This window comes from Rattus norvegicus, chromosome 2 (assembly GCF_021556685.1).
Source record: "Rattus norvegicus strain SHRSP/BbbUtx chromosome 2, alternate assembly SHRSP_T2T, whole genome shotgun sequence".
NCBI classification, from domain to species: Eukaryota; Metazoa; Chordata; class Mammalia; order Rodentia; family Muridae; genus Rattus; species Rattus norvegicus.
The window spans coordinates 89,110,253-89,132,470 of NC_141535.1; the positions used below are offsets into that span (position 1 = coordinate 89,110,253).

At 36.9% G+C, this 22,218-nt stretch overlaps 1 protein-coding gene across 5 annotated transcripts in view; it reads right to left on the minus strand.

Annotated features, from left to right (window-relative positions):
• Nucleotides 1–22,218, minus strand: part of Ralyl (RALY RNA binding protein-like) — a 787,740-nt gene that overhangs the window by 418,207 nt on the left and 347,315 nt on the right. For all 5 annotated transcript variants that reach the window (XM_087618564.1, XM_087618536.1, XM_087618540.1 and 2 more), the window contains exon 2: nucleotides 21,852–22,130. In XM_087618564.1, the coding sequence (XP_087474690.1) occupies nucleotides 21,852–22,107 (256 nt within the window). In that variant the 5' untranslated portion in view covers nucleotides 22,108–22,130. The remainder of the gene's footprint in view (nucleotides 1–21,851; nucleotides 22,131–22,218) is intronic.

The following is a 22,218-nucleotide window of genomic DNA, read 5'->3' on the forward strand; positions in this document are numbered from 1 at the left end:
CAAAGAATTCAAAATAATGAATATAATTATTGCTAAACTAGTCTAACAAGATTAAGAGAGAAAGCCATAGCAGCTGTCATCATCATCATCATCATCATCACCACCAACACCATCACCACCATCACCACCACCTCCACCACCACCATCATCATCACCACCACCACCACCACCACTACCACTACCACCACCATCATTATCATCATCATCATTTTGAGACAGGGTTTCCTTATGTTGCCATGGCTGTCCTGGAACTCAGGCTGAAATCAGGCATTCCTTGAACTAAGAGATCTGCCTGCCTCCTCCTCCAAGTGCTGGGATAGAAGGTGGGCACCACTAGAACCATTGGTGTTGATGACTGAAGACTCAGAGTTAAAAAAGAGAGACATAGAAGAATTCAATGACAACATTTTCCCCTACCCCACAGCCCCTCCAAAAATGAAAAGAAAGTTATGGAAGAGAACTCACAAAAATTGTGGTAGGAATGCAGAAGTATAGTTCTTCCCAGTTGATGGCTTCTGGGAAAGGTGAGAAAGTGGAAGGACTCTGTCTTCTTTAAAAGGCTGGCCATTGGAACTTTGATCAGCTCCAGTAAGTACATGGGTAACAACAAATTAGACTTGGTATATTTCTTTCCTTCTTCTTTTTCTTCAGGGTATATTACAAATGTGGTGGGGTGGGCCTGGGAAGACTTGGAAGAGAATAAAAATACTATGTCGGAAAAAAAGACTAGAACAGAGAAATGAATGAAATAAGGAAGTCAATGCAAGATGTTATGATGGAGTTTGATTTTTTTAAAAGAAAGCCCAAACTGAAATGATGCTAGAAATAGAAGAGACATTTAACAAAACAATCTGTGATCTCAATGGGAAGTGTCAATATTTGGATCATGTAAAGAAAAGAGAGTTGGAGATAGAAGACAAAGGAAAGAAATTGGATCATTTCATTAAAGGTCAATGAGAAATGAAATTAAATATCAAATGAGCAAAAAATAAAAGAACATGGAAATATGATGAAATGATTTAACCTCTAAATTCTAGACAAAGACAAGAAAATCATAAAAGAAAATGTCCTAAACCTGTAAGTAGAGGCAGTATGTTAATCCACTCTATACTGCCCAGCGGGTGCATATGTGCTTTTTACTACCACCCTAATGTTCTGGATTCCCAAATATAAAAATACACACACACACACCTCCTTATATTTGAAGGACCTTAATAGCTCATTGGCTGGGCTGCTCCCTAACTTCATGTGGCTAATACATACTCTCTTCTGACATTCTGACTTAATACTTACTAAATCTGTGTTTTATCTTCACTGACCTGGACCCTGCTGGGTAGCCCTCCTGGAGCTACCTTCCCCCTGCAACTACATGTCTCTCCCTCCTGCACCTTTCCAGGCTAGTCCATCTCCTAAGCACTCAAAATGGAGGAATCCCTCTTCCTCCTTCCTGGGTCCTTTCCTGGGAATCCTAGAAGTCCTGTCTCTATCTCTCTGCCCAGCTATTGGCACCAGTCAAAAGCTAACTGTGTAGAGGCTTCCTTTAGTCCTACATGAGGGACACTACAAACAGGTTTTTCGTTAACAAAATTAACATAAGCTGGTATATTTAGAGATGCCTACTTAATGACAAGAGACCTACAGAGTACCAAATCAGCAAAACCAGAGCAAATTTCCTTCACATATTATAGTTAAAACATTTAAAGCAAAGAATGAAGAATGATACTGATAGTGGAATAAAAGTCTTCACTGGTAAAGGTAGGCTATCAGAATAACACCTGATTATTAGATAAGAATCTTTGAAGCTAGAAGACTTAGATACTACAATTTCAGAGAAACCATGACTATTATCACAGAATATTTTACCCAGAAAACCTGTCTATTAAAATTGAATGAAAAATGAAAAGAACCCATTATTAAAACAGATTAAAGGAACATATGATTAAAAGGTAGATAAAATAATAAATGGAATCATTAAATCAGAATAAAAGAATAAACGCACCCACTGAGCAATAGTAAATAACATTTTTATAATGGGAAATGAAAAGAGATTCAAGAAAAACTGTAGGAGCAACAGAAAGACAAGAATTAATAAATGTTTCTCAATAACCACTCTGAACTTTAAGAATCTCAATTGCCAAAGATGGATGAAGCAAAGAAGTGCAGGCTGACAGGAACCGAATGCAGATCTTTCCTGTGAGACACAACCAGAATGTAGCAAATACATAGGCGAATGCCAGCAGCAAACCACTGAACTGAGAATGAGATTCCCCATTGAAGGAATCAGAGAAAGGACTGAAAGAGCTTGAAGGGGCTTGAGACCACATATGAACAATAATGCCAACCAACCAGAGCTTCCAGGGACTAAGCCACTACCCAAAGACTATACATGGACTGACACTGGGCTCCAACTGCATAGGTAGCAATGAATAGCCTAGTAAGGGCACCAGTGGAAGGGGAAGCCCTTGGTCCTGCCAAAGCTGGACCCCCAGTGAATGTGATTGTTGGGGGGAGAGCGGTAATGGGGGGAGGATGGGGAAGGGAACACCCATATAGAAGGGGAAGGGGAGGAGTTGGGGGATGTTGGCCTGGAAACCTGGAAAGGGACTAACAATTGAAATGTAAATAAGAAATACTCAGTTTAATAAAGATGGAGAAAAAAAAGTCACAGATCAACACATTAGGTAGAAACATGATCTAGCTTTTCTCCCTGCTTGCAAGAAATATATCTCACCACCAAATACAGACTCTTTCTTAGGGTAAGAAAGTTGGTAACAGTATTCCAACCAAATATAGCTAAGACATAGGCAGACATGTATATTCTAATATCTGACAAAACAGATTTTAAAACAAAACTAAATGCACTGATGAGATATTACCTTTCTTAACAGAAACTCAGTTTCACAGAAGGAACAGTCTTATAGATAAAACCAGTAATTTCCCTTAGAGCAGTGGTGCTAAGTGATTTCATTACTCAATAGGCAGTCCATTCGACTATAAATTAAACTTAGAAACTCTGTGTCTTAGTATTTCTGTTGCTATGATAAAACACAATGATTAAAAGCAATCTGTGGCATTGGGGATTGAGCTCAGTGGTAGAGCGCTTGCCTAGCAAGCACAAGGCCCTGATTCGGTCCCCAGCTCCGAAAAAAAGAAAAGAAAAAAAAGCAATCTGTAGAGGAAATGACTTACTGTCTTACAGTTAGAGGTAATCACCCATCACTGAGAAGCCAGGGCAGAAACTCAAAGCAGTGAAGCATTCTGCTGGCAGGACTGATACAAAAGCCATAAAGGAATACTTCTCATTCCTCAGAGATTGCTCAATATGCTTTCTTAAACACTCATTTTCAAATTTTTAAACCAGTATTGCTCCTCTCTAAAGGTGCAGAGCAGAGACTGAAGGAAAGGCCATCCAGACACTGCCCCACATGGGGAGCAATATCATATACAGACACCAAACATAAACACTACTGTGAATGCCAAGAAGTGTTTGCTGACAGGAGTCTGATATAGCTGTCTCCTGAGAGGCCCTGCTAGAGCCTGACAAATACGGATGTGGATGCTTGCAGACAACAATTGGACTGAGCACTGGATCCCCAATGAATGAGTTTGAGAAAAGCCTGAAGAAGCAGAACGGGCTTGCAACCCTATAGGAAGACCAACAATATCAACCAACCAGACACCCCCCATTCCCAGCTCCTTAGACCTAAACCACCAACCAGTCCAACATGGAGTGACCGATGGGTTCAGCTGCATACTTAACAAAGCATGGCCTTATCTGGCATCAATGAGAGGAGCGGCGTTTTGTGAATGCCTTGGGAATATCAGAGTAGGGAGGCAGGAGTGGGTGGATGGGTGGGTGAGCACCCTCAGAGAAGCAGTGGAGGGAAGATGGGATAGAGGGTTTTCAGAGGGGAAACTAGAAAAGGAAATAACATTTGAAAAGTAAATAAATAAAATAACCAATTAAAAAAAAAGAGGAGAGAAGAGGGAACAGAAAGGGAAATAGGAGAAGGAAGTTGAAAGAGATACAGAAAGGCTGGAAAGAATTAACCATAAAACTAAATTCAAGGAGCAGTTTTATTCAACATACTGTTTGAAAATAGAAATAATGTCACATAAGTTTTAATACAGAATCATTTAAAAGTAGACTTAAGTATGCATTTAGATTAATAGTTTTTTTTTTTTTTAATTTCATACTACTCAGGATTTCTTAAGTGTTTTTTCACTGGAGATATTTAATTGGACCCTGGGCTTAAACTTACAAATAAGTATTCAAGTTAAAAATATGTACTTATTGTAAATGACTAAAACTTACATATTTTGTTGTCCATATAATTTTGTCAATTAGTATATACATATGAAAGAAAATTCTTATGCTAATGGGATGGACATGCTTACTTGTTATATAACACATTGCATTTTAGGAGAGTGCTTCCTCCTGCAAGATACAGAGCACTGACAATATTTTTTTCTGAGTTGATTGACATTTTGATTTATAGTCTTCAATGAGGAATACATATTTCACACAAATACATAGAATAAAGTGGCAGAAGTATGCTTTGGGCCATTTCAGAAATTGCTGGAAATTCTGTCTTCATCTCAAAACAAAATCCTTTTAACGACTACTTTTAATGATACTGAAGTTATCTACTACTCAAAAGAATAATTTTCCAAATCAATCAGTCTCATGTAATACAATTTAAATTATATTGATTTTATCTTTACATGCTGAGATGTAAATGGCAGGAAGATAGTAAAAGTCATTGTTTTCGGATATTAAAGCATTATGTGTATAATAGGATTTCTCCAATTTGACATGGAATTCTATACATGGAAATACCTATGATGAATTATACTAACACAATGTTGACATCTACCTAGTTTGGTGAACAAAGACAAATGTCACCATATCAATGCTGTAACAGTATTCTCAAAGTACTATAAAAAGTAAAAATATATTAACAAGGGACATTGTTGCAGACATCCAGTACACTGAACATTTACAATAAATGTTTAAAATTGATGACTAGAGGGTTCAGGATTTAGCTCAGTGGGAGAGCGCTTGCCTAGGAAGCCCAAGGCCTTGGGTTCGGTCCCCAGCTCCGAAAAAAGAAAAAAATAAAATTGATGACTAAATATAGGAAATGAGGAATACAAGTAATGAAGAAGAAGGAGAAATTGTGCATAAAATGATAAAATTTAGTATAATATCAGTATTCCTCTATAATATTAGTAGCAGGATAATTATGTCTGTATTGAGATATGCACATGCATGTTTATCATATGTTTATCTTCTACTCTACCTTCTGTGTATCCTGTTCTCTTTCCTAACTTACTATATTGCCTAATTAAATTGTCTTATTTTATTTTTATAAATCTGAAATCTCAAAAGAAAGAAAATAGCAGTTTCTCAAATAAAACCCTGTTATGTTATTAATTGATACTCAGCAATACTCAGACTCATATTGAATTCTATGCCTCATACAGAAGTCATTTCCCAAAGTATTAAAAATTAAATGTAAATGCTAAACTATACACTAAAAAGTACTTTAGAATGAATCAAGAAATATACATTCATTGTCATGGGCTGTTCTAGCTTCATGGATATATAACCTCTTGGAGTGGCAGATTACTTAGAGCCATTCATTGCACATAAAGAAGGAAACCAGAGTGAAATAGGATAAATTTAATTTCAAACTCAGTATGTGTGAGACTGAAAGTCTAGGATGAGGATCTAGCTGTTTTTAACTCATTTCTTCAGCAAGATTTCAGATGTCTTAAGAAAATGGGCCTAGATCTTCCTTTTTCTTTTAAAATTTTTCTTTTAAATTTTTTCTTTTATTGAATTTTTCTTTATTTACATTTCAAATGTTATACCTTTTCTCGGTTTTCCCTCCAGAAATCCCTATCCTATCCCCTGTCCCATCCCCCTGCTTCTATGAGGGTGTTCTCCCACCCACACACCCACTCCCTCCCTTCTCCCCGACACTGGGGCATCAAGTCTTCAGAGGACCAAGGGTCTATCTTCCCACTGATGCCTAACAAGGCCATCCTCTACTTCATATGTAGCTGGAGACATCCGTCTCTCCACGTGTGCTCTTTGGGTCCTCTGGGGTGTCTGGTTGGTTGGTTTATATTGTTGTTCTTCCTATGAAATTGCAAACCCCTTCAGCTCCTTCAGTCCTTTCTCTAACTCCTTCTTTGGGGGCCCCATTCTCAGTCCAATGAATGGCTGCGAGCATCCACCTCTGTATCTTTCAGGCTCTGGCAGAGCCTCTCAAGAGACAGCTATAACAGACTCCTGTCACCATGCACTTCTTGGCATCCCCTACTGTGTCTGGGTTTGGTGACTATATATGGGACAGATTCCCAGGCGGGGCAGTTCTGGATGGCCTTTCCTTCATTTTCTGTTCCACATTTTGTTTCCATATTGCCTCCTGTGAGTATTTTATTCCCCCTTTTAAGAAGGACTGAAGCATCCACACTTTGGTCTTCCTTCTTCTGAAGCTTCATGTTGTCTGTAAATTGGACCATGGGTTTTCCAAGTTTTTGGGCTAATTTCTGCTTATCACTGTGTAATTGTGTGTTCTTTTGTGATTGGGTTACTTCACTCAGGATAATATTTTTAGTTCAATCTGCTTGCCTAGGAATTTCATGAAGTCATCATTTTTAATAGCTGACTAGTAGTGTTTAAATCCATTGTGTAAATGTACCATATTTTCTGTATCCATTCCTCTGTTGACATACATCTGGATTCCTTCCAGCTTCTAGTTATTATAAATAAGGCTGCTATGAGCATAGTAGAGCATGTATCCTTGTTACAAGTTGGAGTATTTTTTGGGTATATGCCCAGAAGTGGTATAGCTGGATCTTCAGGTAGTACTATGTCCAATTTTCTGAGGCCCTGCCAGACTGATTTTCATAGTGATTGTATCAGCTTGCAATCCCATCAAAAATGGAGGAATGTTCCTTATTCTCCACTTCCTTACCAGAATCTGATGTCACCAGAGTTTTTGATCTTAGCCATTCTGACTGGTGTAATTTAGAATCTCACAGTTGTTTTGATTTGCATTTCCCTGATGACTGAGGATGACAAACATTTCCTTAGGTGATTCATGGCCATTCTGTTTTCCTCAGTTGACAACTCTTTGTTTAGTATTTATGTAAAAATACTTTTATTTGATTCTTTGGAGTCTAACTTCTTGAGTTCTTTGTATATAATGGGCATTAGTCCAAGAACACATTAAATAAGCATCTATCATGATCAAGTAGACTTCATCCCAGGATGCAGGGATGGTTCAATATATGGAAATCCATCAATGCAATCCACTATATAAACAAACTCAATGAAAAAAAAAACCACATGGTCATCTCAATAGATGTCGAGAAAGCATTTGACAAAGGTCGACACCCCTTCATGGTAAAAGTCTTGAAAAGATCAGGAATTCAAAGCCCATACTTAAACATAGTAAAAGCAATATAATATACTGCAAACCAGAAGCCAACATCAAATTAAAGGAAGAGAAACATGAAGTAATCCCACTAAAATCAGGGACTAGACAAGGCTGTCCACTCTCTCCCTACCTATTCAATATAATACTTGAAGTCCTAGACAGAGCAATTAGACAACAAAAGGAGGTCAAGGGATACAAATTGGAAAGGAAGAAGTCAAAATATCACTATTTTCAAATGATAGGAAAATTTACCTGTGACTCCAAAAATTCCACAAGAGAACTCGAAAACCTGATGAACAACTTCAGGAAAGCAGCTGAATATAAAATTAACTCAGACGAATCAGTTGCCTTCATCTACTCAAAGGCTGAGAAAGAAATTAGGAATCAACAGTTTTCACAGTAGTCACTAATAATATAAAATACCTTGGTGTGTCTTCAACCAAGCAAGTGAAAGATCTGTATGACAAGAACTTGAAGTCTGTGAAGAATTCAAAGAAGATCTCGGAAGATGGAAAGATGTCCCATGCTCATGGATTGACATGATTAGTATAATAAAAATGAACATCTTGCCCAAAACAATCTACAGATTCAATGTAATTCTTATCAAAATTCCAACTCAATTCTTCATAGAATTAGAAAGAGAAATTTGCAAATTCATGTGGAATAACAAAAATTCCAGGACAGCGAAAACTATGGTGGGCATCACCATCCCTGTCCTCAAGCAGAACAACAGAGCAATTGTGATAAAAAACTGTATGATATTGGAACAGATACAGGCAGGTAAGTCAATGGAATAGCATTAAAACACAGAAATGAATCAATACACCAGTGGTCACTTGATCTTTGACAAAGGAGTTGAAACCATGCAGATGGAAACATGATAGCATTTTCAACAAATGGTGCTGTTTCCACTGGAAGTCAGTATGTAGAAGCATGCAAATCTATCCATTTTTATCTCCCTGTACAAAGCTCAAGTCTAAGTGGATCAAGAACTGCCACATAAAACCAGATACACTGAAACAAATAGAAGAGAAAGTGGGGAAGAGTCTCAAACATATGGGTACTAGGGAAAATTTCCTGAATATAAAACTAATGGCTCATGCTCTAAGATCAAAAATTGAGAAACAGGACCTCATAAATTTGCAAAGCTTCTGTAAGGCAAAAGACAATGTCAGTATGACAAAATGGCAACAAACAGATTGTGAAAAGACCTATACCAATCCAACATCCAATAGAGTGCTAATACCCAATAGATCATTCTCTTATAGAAGCCCTCATCCATGCCTCTTGTGTGCCCTAGAGTTCCTTTAGAAAACTCTTTAAACCTTTTCCTTAAATATATATCTAAATACATTTATTAAACTCAAAATATTATTCATAAAAAAGAAAAAAGTTCGATGTCTGGTTCTTTGTTTGCCTTGCTTTCCTGGAATTGTCTATTTTTATTGAAATTTTTTATCCATTTTATTGAAATTGGTTGTTTTTTTCATCCTTATCGAAACCTTAATATTGGCTTTGACTGAGCATCTCCAGTTCAAAGGCAAGTACAATATGCATGCATTTAGTACCTTACCAAAGGGGAAAGAACTACTACCTGGAAAGCTGAAATTCCATCAGAATTCATAGTTTCTACTGTAAAGTTCCTTTCACAAATATCAAAGTCTATAACTTTAATTTCTGTGCTCTGGCACTTAAGATTGTATTATCTATGACATTTCTCAAAGATGAATATTCATGGATTTGACACTTATTACAAAATAAGAAACAACTAAGTTATTGTGTTTTCAAAATAGTCCAATTTTAGAACAGTGTTTATTTTTTGAATTATCACAGTGCTTGATAATGTGCATTGTATAATACAGTGTACTATTTTGAACTTTCCACTCCCTTTAATACGTTGTTTCGGAACAATGTATTACCCAGTTGTCCCAATAAGATGTTCCTAAATATCATTATAATTCTTTCCCCCTCAATAGTAATCAGTAATTGCTATATTTTTACAAAGTATGTGTTGCATATTGATAATCTTTATTCACACACACATATTTCATTCTAGAATGAAGACTCTTTAAACTCCTGCTTCAGAGTTTGTAGAGACAGTCACAGGGAAGATGCTGGATGCTGCAGCCTCTGCCACTGTGTTTCCTAAGTTAGGTTTAGTGAAACACAATGCAAATCCCCCAGACTTTATATCCTAAGTAGGGCCAAGCATTTCCCTGCTTGACAGAACTCCAGTTCTTTAACTCTGTTGTAGAAGTTTGTTAATTAGCATTTGTTTATAACATTTTAAGTAGCTCTGCTTAATTACTGGAAACTTGAAATGTGCTGTGTTTTATGGTCTGCAGAACATAGCTATTTTAACACTTATGAACTGATGGCAGCGAAGGATGAGCATGAGCAGTTCTTAAATAATTGCCAGATATTGTGTGTATTCTCTGGGTACTACAGTTGAGGCTTAAATACAGTAATTTCAAAATGTAGGTAAGAAGTTCTATAATGTTTCCCTTAATGAAAAGTATGTTCTCATTAACTTTTAGAATGTTTAGAATTTCTTTTCTGTCAACTGAGTTTAACTATATTTACTTGAAATAAGGTAAGGCAGGAAAATAACTTTTTTAAAGTGTGCCAGGGATATATATATATATATATATATATATATATATATATATATATATATATATATATATACATATTTAATTTTAATTTTATTTTATTTGATTGGCTACATTCTTTACATTTCGAATGTTATCCCCTTTCCAGGTTTCCCCTCTGGAAACACCCTATCCTAGTCCCCATACCTCTGCTTTTATGAGGGTGCTCCTCTACCCACCCACTCTCATCTCACCATTCTGGCCTTACCCTACACTGGGGAATGGAGCCTTCATAGGACCATGGTCACTTTTCCCATTGATTCCAGATAAGGATAAGGCCATCCTCTGCTACATACGAGGCTGGAGCCGTTGGTCCCTCCATGTGTACACTTTGGTTGGTGGTTTAGTCCCTAGGAACTCTGGGGGATCTGGTTGGTTGATATTGTTCTTCCTACGGGGTTACAAACCCCTTCAGCTCCTTCAGTCCTTTCTCTAACTCCTCCATTGGGATCCCCATGCTCAATTCAATGGTTGTTTGTGAGCATCCACCTCTGTATTTGTCAGGCTCTAGCAGAGCCTCTCAGGAGACAGCTATATCAAGGTCCCGTCAGCAAGCACTTGTTGACATTTGCAATAGTGTCTGGGTTTGGTGACTATATATGGGATGGATCCCCAAGTGGGGCTCTCTCTGGATGGCCTTTCCTTCAGTCTCTGCTCACACTTTGTCCGCATACTCTCTTTAGAAGGAGCAATTCTGCATTGGAAATTCGGATTTGAGTGGGTTGTCCTGTACCTCACCCAGAGGCCTGCCTAACCTCTGGACATAAAGCAGGAGGCTCCCAGGACCCGAAGGGGATGTGATTAGCTGAAATTCCCAGCAAAGGGGAGGGAGAATCTGTAGAAACCGTCTTAAACTATTTGGGAAATGCATGAGGAAATTTTACTTATTAATAAAATGCTATTTAAACTACTAATTTCATACAAACCGCAGAGAATAGAGAGTCCTTAAGAGTCTCTCATGATAAATTTCTTATCATTCCTTCTGTGCTATTCAAACCCTATTACATTGTGTGCGTAGATTTTTTTCCAAAGCAAAAATAACTATTATTACTTCAGTGTGGCATCTTGAAATTCACAATCACTTAGTATGTCTATATAATATTATTAACAAAATGTAGTATAATATAAAAAATGTAACATGTTGGAAAATCGCAAGTGTAAAATACAGGGCTTTATTAGACAATTCTTTAGGCACAGAGAACTCTAGAATGGTTTATTGATCGATTCAGAGACTAAGGCACATGTAAAGATTTACTACTTAAAGTGTTTATATGTCTCTTGCCAGCAGTGCTCAAATTAGCTGAAGGAAACTGTTCTCGAGAAGCTGAAGTTGCTAGCCCAACACCATAAGCAAGCATGCTGGTAATGTACTCTTAAACATGAAATAAAAACTAACATCTTTTCCTTGTTTTTCATCAGCCCAAATGGTAATAGAGTATACAATTTATACCAATATAATCATGTCTTGCTAAAACTACTCTTTATAATCAACAGCATCCTTTAGACCTTTCTTACAAGACTTTGTGACTGTGAAATTCTCACAAGGTTTATAAAGTTCTTCAGGGATTGGCAATAGAATAAATCTATTGTCAAAAGTGATTATATGAACTTGTCATTTTACCCTAGGCCTTCTGTCACTCTGTCCTTACTAGATGTTCAAACTCTGTATGTAACTTGCACCTGAAGGCATATGCTGGAGAATAACACTTCCTCAAATAGAGAGCATGGTGCAAGGGAAGAATAAATAAATGTTCTAGTACATAAAACATGTATGCCAGAATTCATAGGGTTTTTTTAAACTTATTACGGTGGTATTGATGAATAGTATATATCTGAGATTAATTGAGTGCTTCTATGTCCTCAGAACTCACAGTACATTTTTTTACATAAATACTTTTATGAATCTCTTTTTCTTAATAATTTATGTGTTTTTCTGATGTGTCTGAATGGAACAATTTAATGAGTAAGAAGTCACACTTTTAAAAGGCAGTCTGCTAAGTGTATGAAGAGATCAAGCACACTTTTATCCAGCTATAGTTTTAAAAATAACAACACTAAAATAAATGTGTCAATTTTATAGGCAGGCCAATTTTTCTTGGTTTTGTGCTTTTATGGATAAAAACCCTTGAGACAAAAGGTAAAGGTCTTGACTATAAATATATCAGCATTTCCCAGAGATCTAGTTTTATTTTTTTGGATAAGTAGAATGATGCATCTTTGCATGGTTATCACAAAGCCCTCTTTTCATGTGCTTGCATTTACTAAAACTACAGAGAATTTCTGAAAATAATTGTATTTTATCTAGGTATTTAGTTTAGTTAGCTTATATCAGAGATGATTTCTAAGTATGGATGATTTTCTCATGAGAAATGATATGCAATTTTCAAATGTATTATTTTTTTATCACAACTTAGAAAGGATGCAGCTGGTATATAACATATGAAAGGGATGAATCTAAACATCTTATAATGCATAGAATAGGATTGTAATTCTGAGATACAGTGTTCTAAGAACTTGGCAACATGTAATACAGAGAAAAAATGACTATCTCTTTATACAGACATAGTGTTTTGCTTAAGAAAGATAATTAAAATATTAAACAATTCAATAGCAAAGAATTATAGCTATTTGGGGATACATTAGAATTCTAAAACTCAGGAGATAAAGGAGATGCGGATTTCAAGTGTGAGGTTAGCATGTATAGTAAAATGAATTCAAAATAAGAACATGAAATACATGGTTAAGTCCTTCTTGAAAAATTAAGGCCTTGGGATAAATATGTTCATGATTAGAGAGATCTCAGCATCCTCAAGGCTTTGTTCAGGGTACTCAACGAGTCATTGGGAAAAACAGTAAATAACTTAATTAAAGGAGGCTAACTTTCCATCTCAGAGTGCCTAGTCTATGCATATGTCCTTTGTGAATTGGAAATTGGTAATTGGGAAATGAATGAACACATAAATGTATGTATATGGAGTGAAAAAACCATTGTGCATATAAATGATACATTACCAAATGAAGACTATAATAGTCAAATGAAAAGTAACCAATGTGAAAAGGTCATTAGAAAAAATCTTCATTATATGTAGGACTCTATTTTACTCTTTCTCTTTCTTCCATTAACCAGGTTATTCTACAGTTCTACCTTACAGAATTAAATTCGCATGTGTAGACCCTCATCCACCTGAACTACTTTTATGTTTACCCTCATCCTTTTAAAAGGTTCCCTACTTTGCAGAGAAAACTTAAATAAGTTTTATACTGATCTCATTTTTCAGGTTATGCTTCTACCCTTGTGACTTCCTATGTATTATGTACGTACAGCAAATGTAGTAGTTACTTTCCTTTGTTCTGATAACACACTGTAACCAAGGCAACGCATGGATGAAAACATTGAATTTTAAGCTTATGTTTTAGAGGATTAGAGTCTCGGATGGTGGTGCAAAGGCACAGGAGCAAGAACAGTGAGAACTTACATCTTGATTTGGAAGAAGCAGAAAGGAGGTGGAGAGGAGAAAGGAAAGGAGGGACAAGGAGAAGGAGAGTGAGAGTGAGAGGGAGAAGTTGGAGATGAGCTTTGAAACCTCAAAGCTCAACATATGTCTTCCAGTAAGGCCACAATCCTAATAGTTTTCTATCAGTTCTACCCACTGGAAACCAAGTATTCAAATGTATGTCCTATAAAAGCCATCTCATTCAAACCACCACATGCAGTACAGCATAATATTGCCCAAAGTAAACATATATAGATTTTTTTACAGTGCTCATGTGATTATTTCAAAGACTGAAATCTCTATACATGAGTCTTTTCAACAGCTCATGTAAGCAAGGTCTCAGAGTATCATAGATACCTCAATTGTATCTTATTCCTATTACTGAAACACTAACACTTTCATTTTGATATTTAAAATAACCACTTCCTAATAAATACTTTTCTTCAAGCAGTAAAGAAGCTAGCTGTCTAACAAAGATTTCACTTGTCCTGGTCACTAATCATAGTAGCTTTGCAGCCGCACACTAGGAGACGAAGTCAGGGGATGTGAGCAATGATATCATCTCCTGCTTGAACTTGTAAAGCAGAGGACTACCTTCTGATATGTATAAAATCATGGTTTTCAGGAAGTGACTGGACCATGAGCATTCTGCCTTCATCATTTTGTCTTCTACTGATGAGTCTGCAATCTTACTGGGAGAGTGCGATGTTATAGAAACTGTAGAAGTCAGGGTCTCCCTGCTGTAACTTTATCTCTGGAGTTGGATTCTTAGAGGATGTATCTTATCCTCTGACCTGCCCTTTTTGTCTCCCTGTATCTCCTTTCTAAATGACAAGATGTGAAGGGCTTTCTGACATCCTTGTGTCATTAGATGCTCATTGCTAAGATGTTCTACCTTCTAGAGGCCAAAACAGTAATTCATCTATCCTTGACCATGAGCTGAAATTATTAGTGAAGGTACATGCTTTCTCTTTTTCAGTTGGTTTTGTTTGTTTGCTTTGGTGTGGTTTATTTGTTTGGGGGATTTTGATTGTTTGCTATTTTACCACAGCGATAGAAAGATGACTAGCTTAGAACGAGAGGGAACTGAAGACAGATTCTTCACTTACAAATGATGCTCACAGAAAAATAATATGAGTATTTTTCTTCGTTTCTTCCTACTATTCAATGACAACTTCCAAAATCCACAATTTCTATAGATTTTAGCAACAGAAAAGTGAGATAATCTGAAAAGACAGACATTATAAATGCTTATTTATAGCACATGAGTAATCAGCAAGCATAATGAATAGATGCATGAAATCGGCATTGATTTATTAAATCTCTACCATGATATATATGACATTTTGGTACAAAAGAAAAATTTGTTTACTTCAGATATATAAATAATTAATGTAAAATATTTTTAAAGTTTGTTTACTCTTTAAAGGAATGTATTTGAGGGTACAAAAGTTCTTATGATTATAACTAGTTTTATATTATAGTAATATAACAAGTATTTCTATATTAACTAATGTTAGAATCCAAACTCAGGGAATATTAACAAGATATGTCAGAATTTCACATTAATAATTTTATATTTTACTACAGTCAGTTAAATTACCAAACTGAGATACATTTTTATTTTATAGAGCTGACATTTATTGTGAATTATTAAATTGGCTAGCTATTGTCTGGTTTTGAAAATCCGATTAGTGATATGGATCACAAAGAACTCATTGTTTTAGTAGTCTTTGATTCCATCTCAGTACTATGAATTGGGGGGTGCGATACTCTGTTCAGCAAAGATATGATGATATGTTTTTTAAATAAATAAGTAATAAAATTAAAATATGATCAACATTCCTTTTTTTGTAAAATCCAAAATGCAATATTATGTACTGTTAAAAGTCAGAATTGCCAAAAAGTGACTACACAGGACTTATGTTATTTAAATATGTGTGATAAATATATTTATAATTAAGTCTCCTTACAAAGCTGATCTGTCCTTGGAATTAAAGGAGGTAAACTGATGCTTCACAACAAGGGCTGCAGATACCCAGACTCCTGCCACCATATCATACCACCACTCAGCTTGAGCAGGGGTTGGGGGGTACACTCTGGTCATGTGATCTACATCACAGTGTGAAATTATATGGTAAACAGATGGGTGAGAAAGAGGAGCGGGATGGTTTGAGCTTTTAGTTTACGAGGAGAGGAGGAGCTGAAGATGTGAGACCGGAGAGAAATACTCTGTTTTAAGTAGCTTGTCCTGCCACCTGAGGTCAAATCCCAGCTTATGCTGCCTCTGAGGTCCATGTCTGGTCATATGGCCATGCAGCAGCAGGGGTCTATGTCAATGTTAATGTCTCATAAAACCACTCGAGACCCTGCAGGTGTTCCTGGTCTGGGCTGCTGCCTGGGTCCATGTTGATGTCCAAGGGCTGTACAGAGCTGGCCCTACACATTACTGGCTGTGACAATATGGAGAGCCAGTCCTTCCTCTCACTCGCTGCAGCACTTAGGAGATCAGGCCTTACACCATGCCTGTACAGGACAATAGACCTGGCCCTGGTGGTGGTGATGGTGGTGGTAGTGGTGGTGGTGGTGGTGGTGGGAAGGAGTTGCATTTGAGGGTGAGTCAGCTTGGAGAGAGAAGGCATGAGAGTCTGAGATCTGGTCCTGCCCCTTGCTGAAGCATTGGGTTAACTACAGGAGGCAGTGCTGGATAGCTTGCCCTGATGGTGTGTGTTAGGGAGAGCTGGCAGGATGAACACCTAGCTACCACTCAGGCCCAGATCCAGGGCTTTGAGTTGACACACCCCTATATCTAACTCATCTATTAACTACTGGAGCCTGTGAAAGGACCTCTCCAGTATATCTAGAACTACAGGGTGTTCATTACACAGGGCAACGACAAAATATTCAAGAGGGGTCTCAGTGAGGAACCAGTTAGTATTGATGGTGCAGCAGAAGCCAGAGGACTGAGAACAGACCAATGACTGCAATACTGTGGGACACACTGTGACACATTATAGTTTACACAACGAGATTCTTTTTTTGTTTTCCTTAGTTTTATTTTGCTTATTTTGATATTTATTTTCTTTCAGGAGGGAGGTTGCTAGGGCAGAGGGCAAATAAGAAGGGACAGGGAGATGAGTGGGATTGGGGTATATGATGGAAAAGTCTCAAAGAACCATTAAAAAAATTTAAAAAGAACTTTTAACTTATTTCAACAGTGAGAGAGGGGGGAGAAGGAGGGGGGTGAGGAACAAGAGGAAGGAAGGAGAAGGAGAGAGGGGAGAAGTAGGGGGAGAGGGAGATTGAGATTAGGCAAATAGGGGAAAGGTGAACAGTCTTGAAACTGCCCCAGTCTGAAGAGGTTGTTGGTGTCACTCAAAGGTTGCTTGAATGTACTTTGCTCTAAAAAGCAAAGGTTGAGGCTTTCAGTGGAATATAAATGATAGCTGAAGTCATGTCTAGCTCACCACTGGGTCTAGGGTATGCTTTAAATAAAAGTCATCAGTGAGTTCATGCATCACTCATATTCCTTTAAGAAATTCCAGCAAAACTCATTGGTTCACCAAGTTGGACTTTACAATATTTAGTGTTGCTCATTTGTACACTTGTTAAGGGAGGATCACCTGAGCCTGAAAATTTTTTCAGCATGTGGCAAGGACATGTTGGGCACATCTAAAGTTCCAGTTAGTATAAGAGACAGACAAACCTTGCATTGCAAAGTGAAGGGAAAGACCTTCTGGCAAGGGCCTAGACTGGGGCTGGGTGATGGATCAAACAGCTATCCTGTCCGGAAAGTAGAACAGCATAGCAGAGTAAGGCAGTTGAGTAGCATGGAGTTTGGCAGGAAGGAAGTGGAAGGATCAGAGGAAAGTAGATGCCAGTTAACAACTGGCTACAGGGCTTTGGCAAATTCAAAAAAAAATGTTTCAATAAGTACATGTATACACATTCGGAAAACTAATTTGATACCAGTCTTTGCAGGGTGTTTACTGTTTATTAGGAAACTTCTTTCTAGAAAACCAAATATTTCTGTACCTACTCAAACTCATCCATTACTCTCTTCCCATCCCACATAGTTCACATGGGGATTTATTCCTTCCTAAAACCTTAGCAGAATTTGTGTCCACGACGCACACATATTATCCTATGTTTAAATCTCTTACTTTCTTTGGAGCCCATACTTGTAAGATTTTTAGTAATATTTATATCCATGTATCCTTGAGTCAGTTACCCTTAATAAAAAAAGCTCAGTCATGAACTGACAGTTTTATACCAAAACATTTTTCCTTTGAAAAATTCTCTCATCCCACTGTCATCAAGATTATCCCAAAGAGAATCAGCTGAGAAACGTGAGGCTTGTTCTTGATTTCTTCATCTTTATTTACCAATATCAAACCACTTCCTTAAGTTTTAGCATGATTACCTCTTCTTCCATTTCCATCTCCATAATTTGAAACTTGGATTCTTTCAGGAGAATCCTGTCACATATCCGAGCATTTTACCACACCAACCCACCCACCAGCACGCTCACTTATTGACATTTCAGCATGCTTTCCCAGCTTAAACCTTTCAGTTTGTTCTTGCACTTGAAGCATTAAAATATGCTTGCAGCATTAAAATAGCACTGTTTACCATTTAATTAACATTAGTTTTTAGCATAAATATTCTAAATTTCAGCTTTAAAAAGCTGAGAAATGAGGGTATTGAATTTTTCTTGGAAGTACTGATGTTTAACTTCTAAATATATTTTTAAAATACAGATGATGAACATATTGCTCTACAGAACATGGTTTGTGATTGTTCATTATTTAAGATAAAAATATTAAACATAGCAAAAGTAATAGTTCAGATTTAATCAATAGAATGTCTTTCTACTCTAAAGAGAAAGACATAAGCTGAGACCGGATATGCTTTATATCATAAAATCAGGAATAAAGCAGTCAGTTTACTTAATATCATGCTTTGCTTAAATCAACAGAATATATTCATAGTAACTGAACCCGAAGGTAGGTATGTAGCTTGGAAAATGAAGCTTTAATCCCACATTACTATGGAATCAACTCTAATTCAGAAGGACTGGGTCTCATGCCTTTGCCTCAATATCTAGTGGTCAGAGTGAATAAAAGGTGGTGTTGCAGACACGAGTATAGCATAGCTGTCCTCTGAGAGGCTCCACCTACCAACTGACTCAGATAGATGCAGATACCCACAGCCAAACATGGATAGAGCTTGGGAAGTCTTATGGAAGAATGGAAGAAGGATTCCAACCCCTAAGGGGGTAGGAACTCTGCAGGAAGACCAACAGAGTCAATTAACTTGGACCCTATAGGGTCTCAGAGACAAAGAACATGCACAGGCTGGACCTGGGCCTCCCCACTGATATGTAGCAGCTTGGTATTCATGTGGGTCCCAGACAACTGGAACAGGAGCTATCCCAGAAGCTGTTGCCTCTATGTGGGTTATGTTTTTCTAGTTAGGTTGCCTTGTTCTGCCTCAGAGGGAAAGGAAGCACATAAGCTTGTAGAGACTTCAAACACCAGGATGAGGAGATATCCAGGGGGCTCACCTGCTCAGAAGGGAAGAGGGGTGGAAGAAATGGGGGAGGGGCTGAACAGGAGAGGATGGTGTGCAGGATCTAAAGTGGATAGGTAAAAATTAGAGAAATAAAGAAAAAAGAAAGAAAGAAAGAAAGGAAGAAAGAAAGAAAGAAAGAGGGAAGGAAGGAAGGAAAAAGAAGAAGAAAGAAAGAAAGAAAGAAAGAAAGAAAGAAAGAAAGAAAGAGAGGAAGGAAGGAAAGAAAAGGTGGTTATATTCAGGCACTTGAAACTGAAAAGCAAAGTTATTAGTCAAATTGCAAAACAACTGCTTTGTCTGAAAATCTTCTTGTTTAAGCAATAAAATAAAATAAATAAAATAAAATAGCTAATAAATTAGCTTCCACCTAAATAAATAAAGTCTTTAGCATGGATTTGGATATAAAGTCTGATTGAGGCATATGCTTTGGTGATTATCCGGAGAGAAACTGTGTCTGAGAACAAAAAAAATACAATCATAGACTGCATCTAACTCTGCTTCTCAGTGCACAGCAATCTGAGATCATCATTTTATCCCTTGCCTTTGGGATAAAAGACACTAAGGTTAGAGTTGTATCCCTGTCTCTTCGTTTGTGCAATGTTTTTAGAGACACTGACCACCTGTGTGTTGATGGAAATCAGGACTACAGAGAATTATCTATAGTTCAGCTAAAAAAAATCAGAGTTAGAATTGACTTTATATTTATAATTCCTTATAAAAGAATAATGAACAAATTATTTTACAAGGTTTTGCTAGCTTCACAGTAATGAGGATACAGGCCATAGAAATTACCCAAAATGTGGAGCTAAAGAAGAATTTTTTATAATACTTTATAAAGAAGCAAGTACCCAGAAAATTTCAATATCAAGGTAAGTATAAAAATGTAGATAGGAAGGAAACCAAATGGAAACCTGGAAAACAGACAAAACTATTGGAAAATACATTCTTTTCGCTAGAAAAAATGAACAATGCAGATAAAAAATAAAAACTAGCATTTCACACAATATGTTTTGGAATTTATATCTGATATCATACAAAAACATTTTATGTTTTGACAACTTTACTTCAGACTTCACTCACATTTAATGAATATCATAGTTGTCCCATGTTTTACTGTTTGTGTCACTGTACAACCCAAGACGAGCGCAGACCCTCCACCTTTGTGTCTCAGCCTCCTTGGGCCAGGATTTAGAGCTGTTTTTCTCTATTCCTGCCTGCAAACATTTTCCTGAGCAGATGAAATTTGATAGTGTAGTATTTTTCATGCTTGCCTCACTGGATTACTCATTCCTTTTTAATTGTTTGATTGGCACAATGTTTTGGTTGTTTGCTTGTATACATGACACAGGGCATCATCATAAAAATATCAATTTTGTACAATGATGATACAAATGCATTAGACAGAATCCAACGATTTTAGTAAAGGCAAGAATTGAAGGCCATCATAAAGGCCTCTGTGTGGATGTAAAGCACGTAACACTCAACGGAACAAAGAACTAGCAGAGGTCCACAGCCTCGAAAACAGGAGCGGTCCTGCCATGCAGGAGGCATCTCAATGCTGCCAGCACGACTTCCAGCTGCGATTGAAGATGCGGCTACATAGATAGGCACAATGCATAGATGGTACATAAAGGAGTAGAAACATTTTCTGTATGAATTCCTTAGAGGATTAAAAGTAGGTTGATGACATAATTTGATCATAAATAAAATAAAACATTACAGAGTGCCTAGGGCTAATGGAGCCTTTCCATGGGCCCCTGGTATTCGGTGGTGGCTATATAAGAAAGCCTATAGCACAGACTGGGATAAAGGCCGAATTGGGGATGTGATATGAGATATTAGATTGCATCTGAAATATAGGCAGAAGGCAGGGATTGGGGTTTTTATTTTAAAAACTATAGTTGGGGATTCTCACAACAGTTACAGAGAAGATACAAAAAAAAAAAGACTGTGGGGGGAAATTAAGTTATATTTAAGGATACATGTTGAATATTAAAGAAAGTCTACATTCAATTTGAAATATGAATCTTTCCAGAATAAGAAATATAAACTAGGTAAACATTGATAGATTGTATTTTTCACAAGGAAAATAAATATAATATTTTTGTCCCTTCAATAATTTCAAATGTTTTCTATGCATTTTTATTTCGCCTCACAAGGTACTGTCTTTTCTTAGCAAAATTTCAATATTATTCCTTGGACATAAAGCATAAATGAACACAGGGTGCACAGAGAATGTTAATATACATGGTTTAAGGAACTCTTTAAGGAAAAAGTGAGTTGAGATCTTTTCTAGTATGGAAAATCGATTTTCTTTTTCTATTTTAAACCTTATCCCCAAATAAAAATTGTAAACAATGAAAATAAATTATCCTGTCAGAAAGAATCTTATACTCAAGATCACTAAACTTAGCATATGTTAGCGAAAGTTACTATTTTGTGTTTTACTGTATCAGAATTGGTGGAGGTTATAAATATCACAAAGTGCTTTATCACAACTTTAAATGTATGTTGAGATCATAATAGCTACATGTAAAATGATTCACATTGAACTGGAAATTTAGAACATGTGACTAGTTAAGGAAGCAAGAGACATTACGGAGCTGCTAACTGTTAACAAATTCAGCTGAACAGCCAATACTGGAAGAAAGAGAAATCTGAAAGGAAGCAGAGCTTACCAAGAGGCTGGCCTGCGATGACCCTGGCATTTTCTCCAGCCACCGCAGCTCTTGCATGCCGTTCACTCATGTACTGAACGAAAGCATACCCTTTGTGAACAGAGCAGCCAACGATTTTTCCATACTTTGAAAAAATAGCTTCAATGTCGACTTTCTTGACAATGGCTGTATTCAAATTGCCGATGAAAACCCGGGAGTTGATGGACTTGGGGTCATTCTTATTGGTAACATTGCTTGTTTGTGTTTTGCCGGTCATGGTTGGTTCACCTTGTTTTAATCCTTAAACAAACAAACAAACAAAATGATCAGAGAATAAGATTACTAAATTCAACAGTTTACTCTGGCTTTGAACAGGTTGCAATTTTTC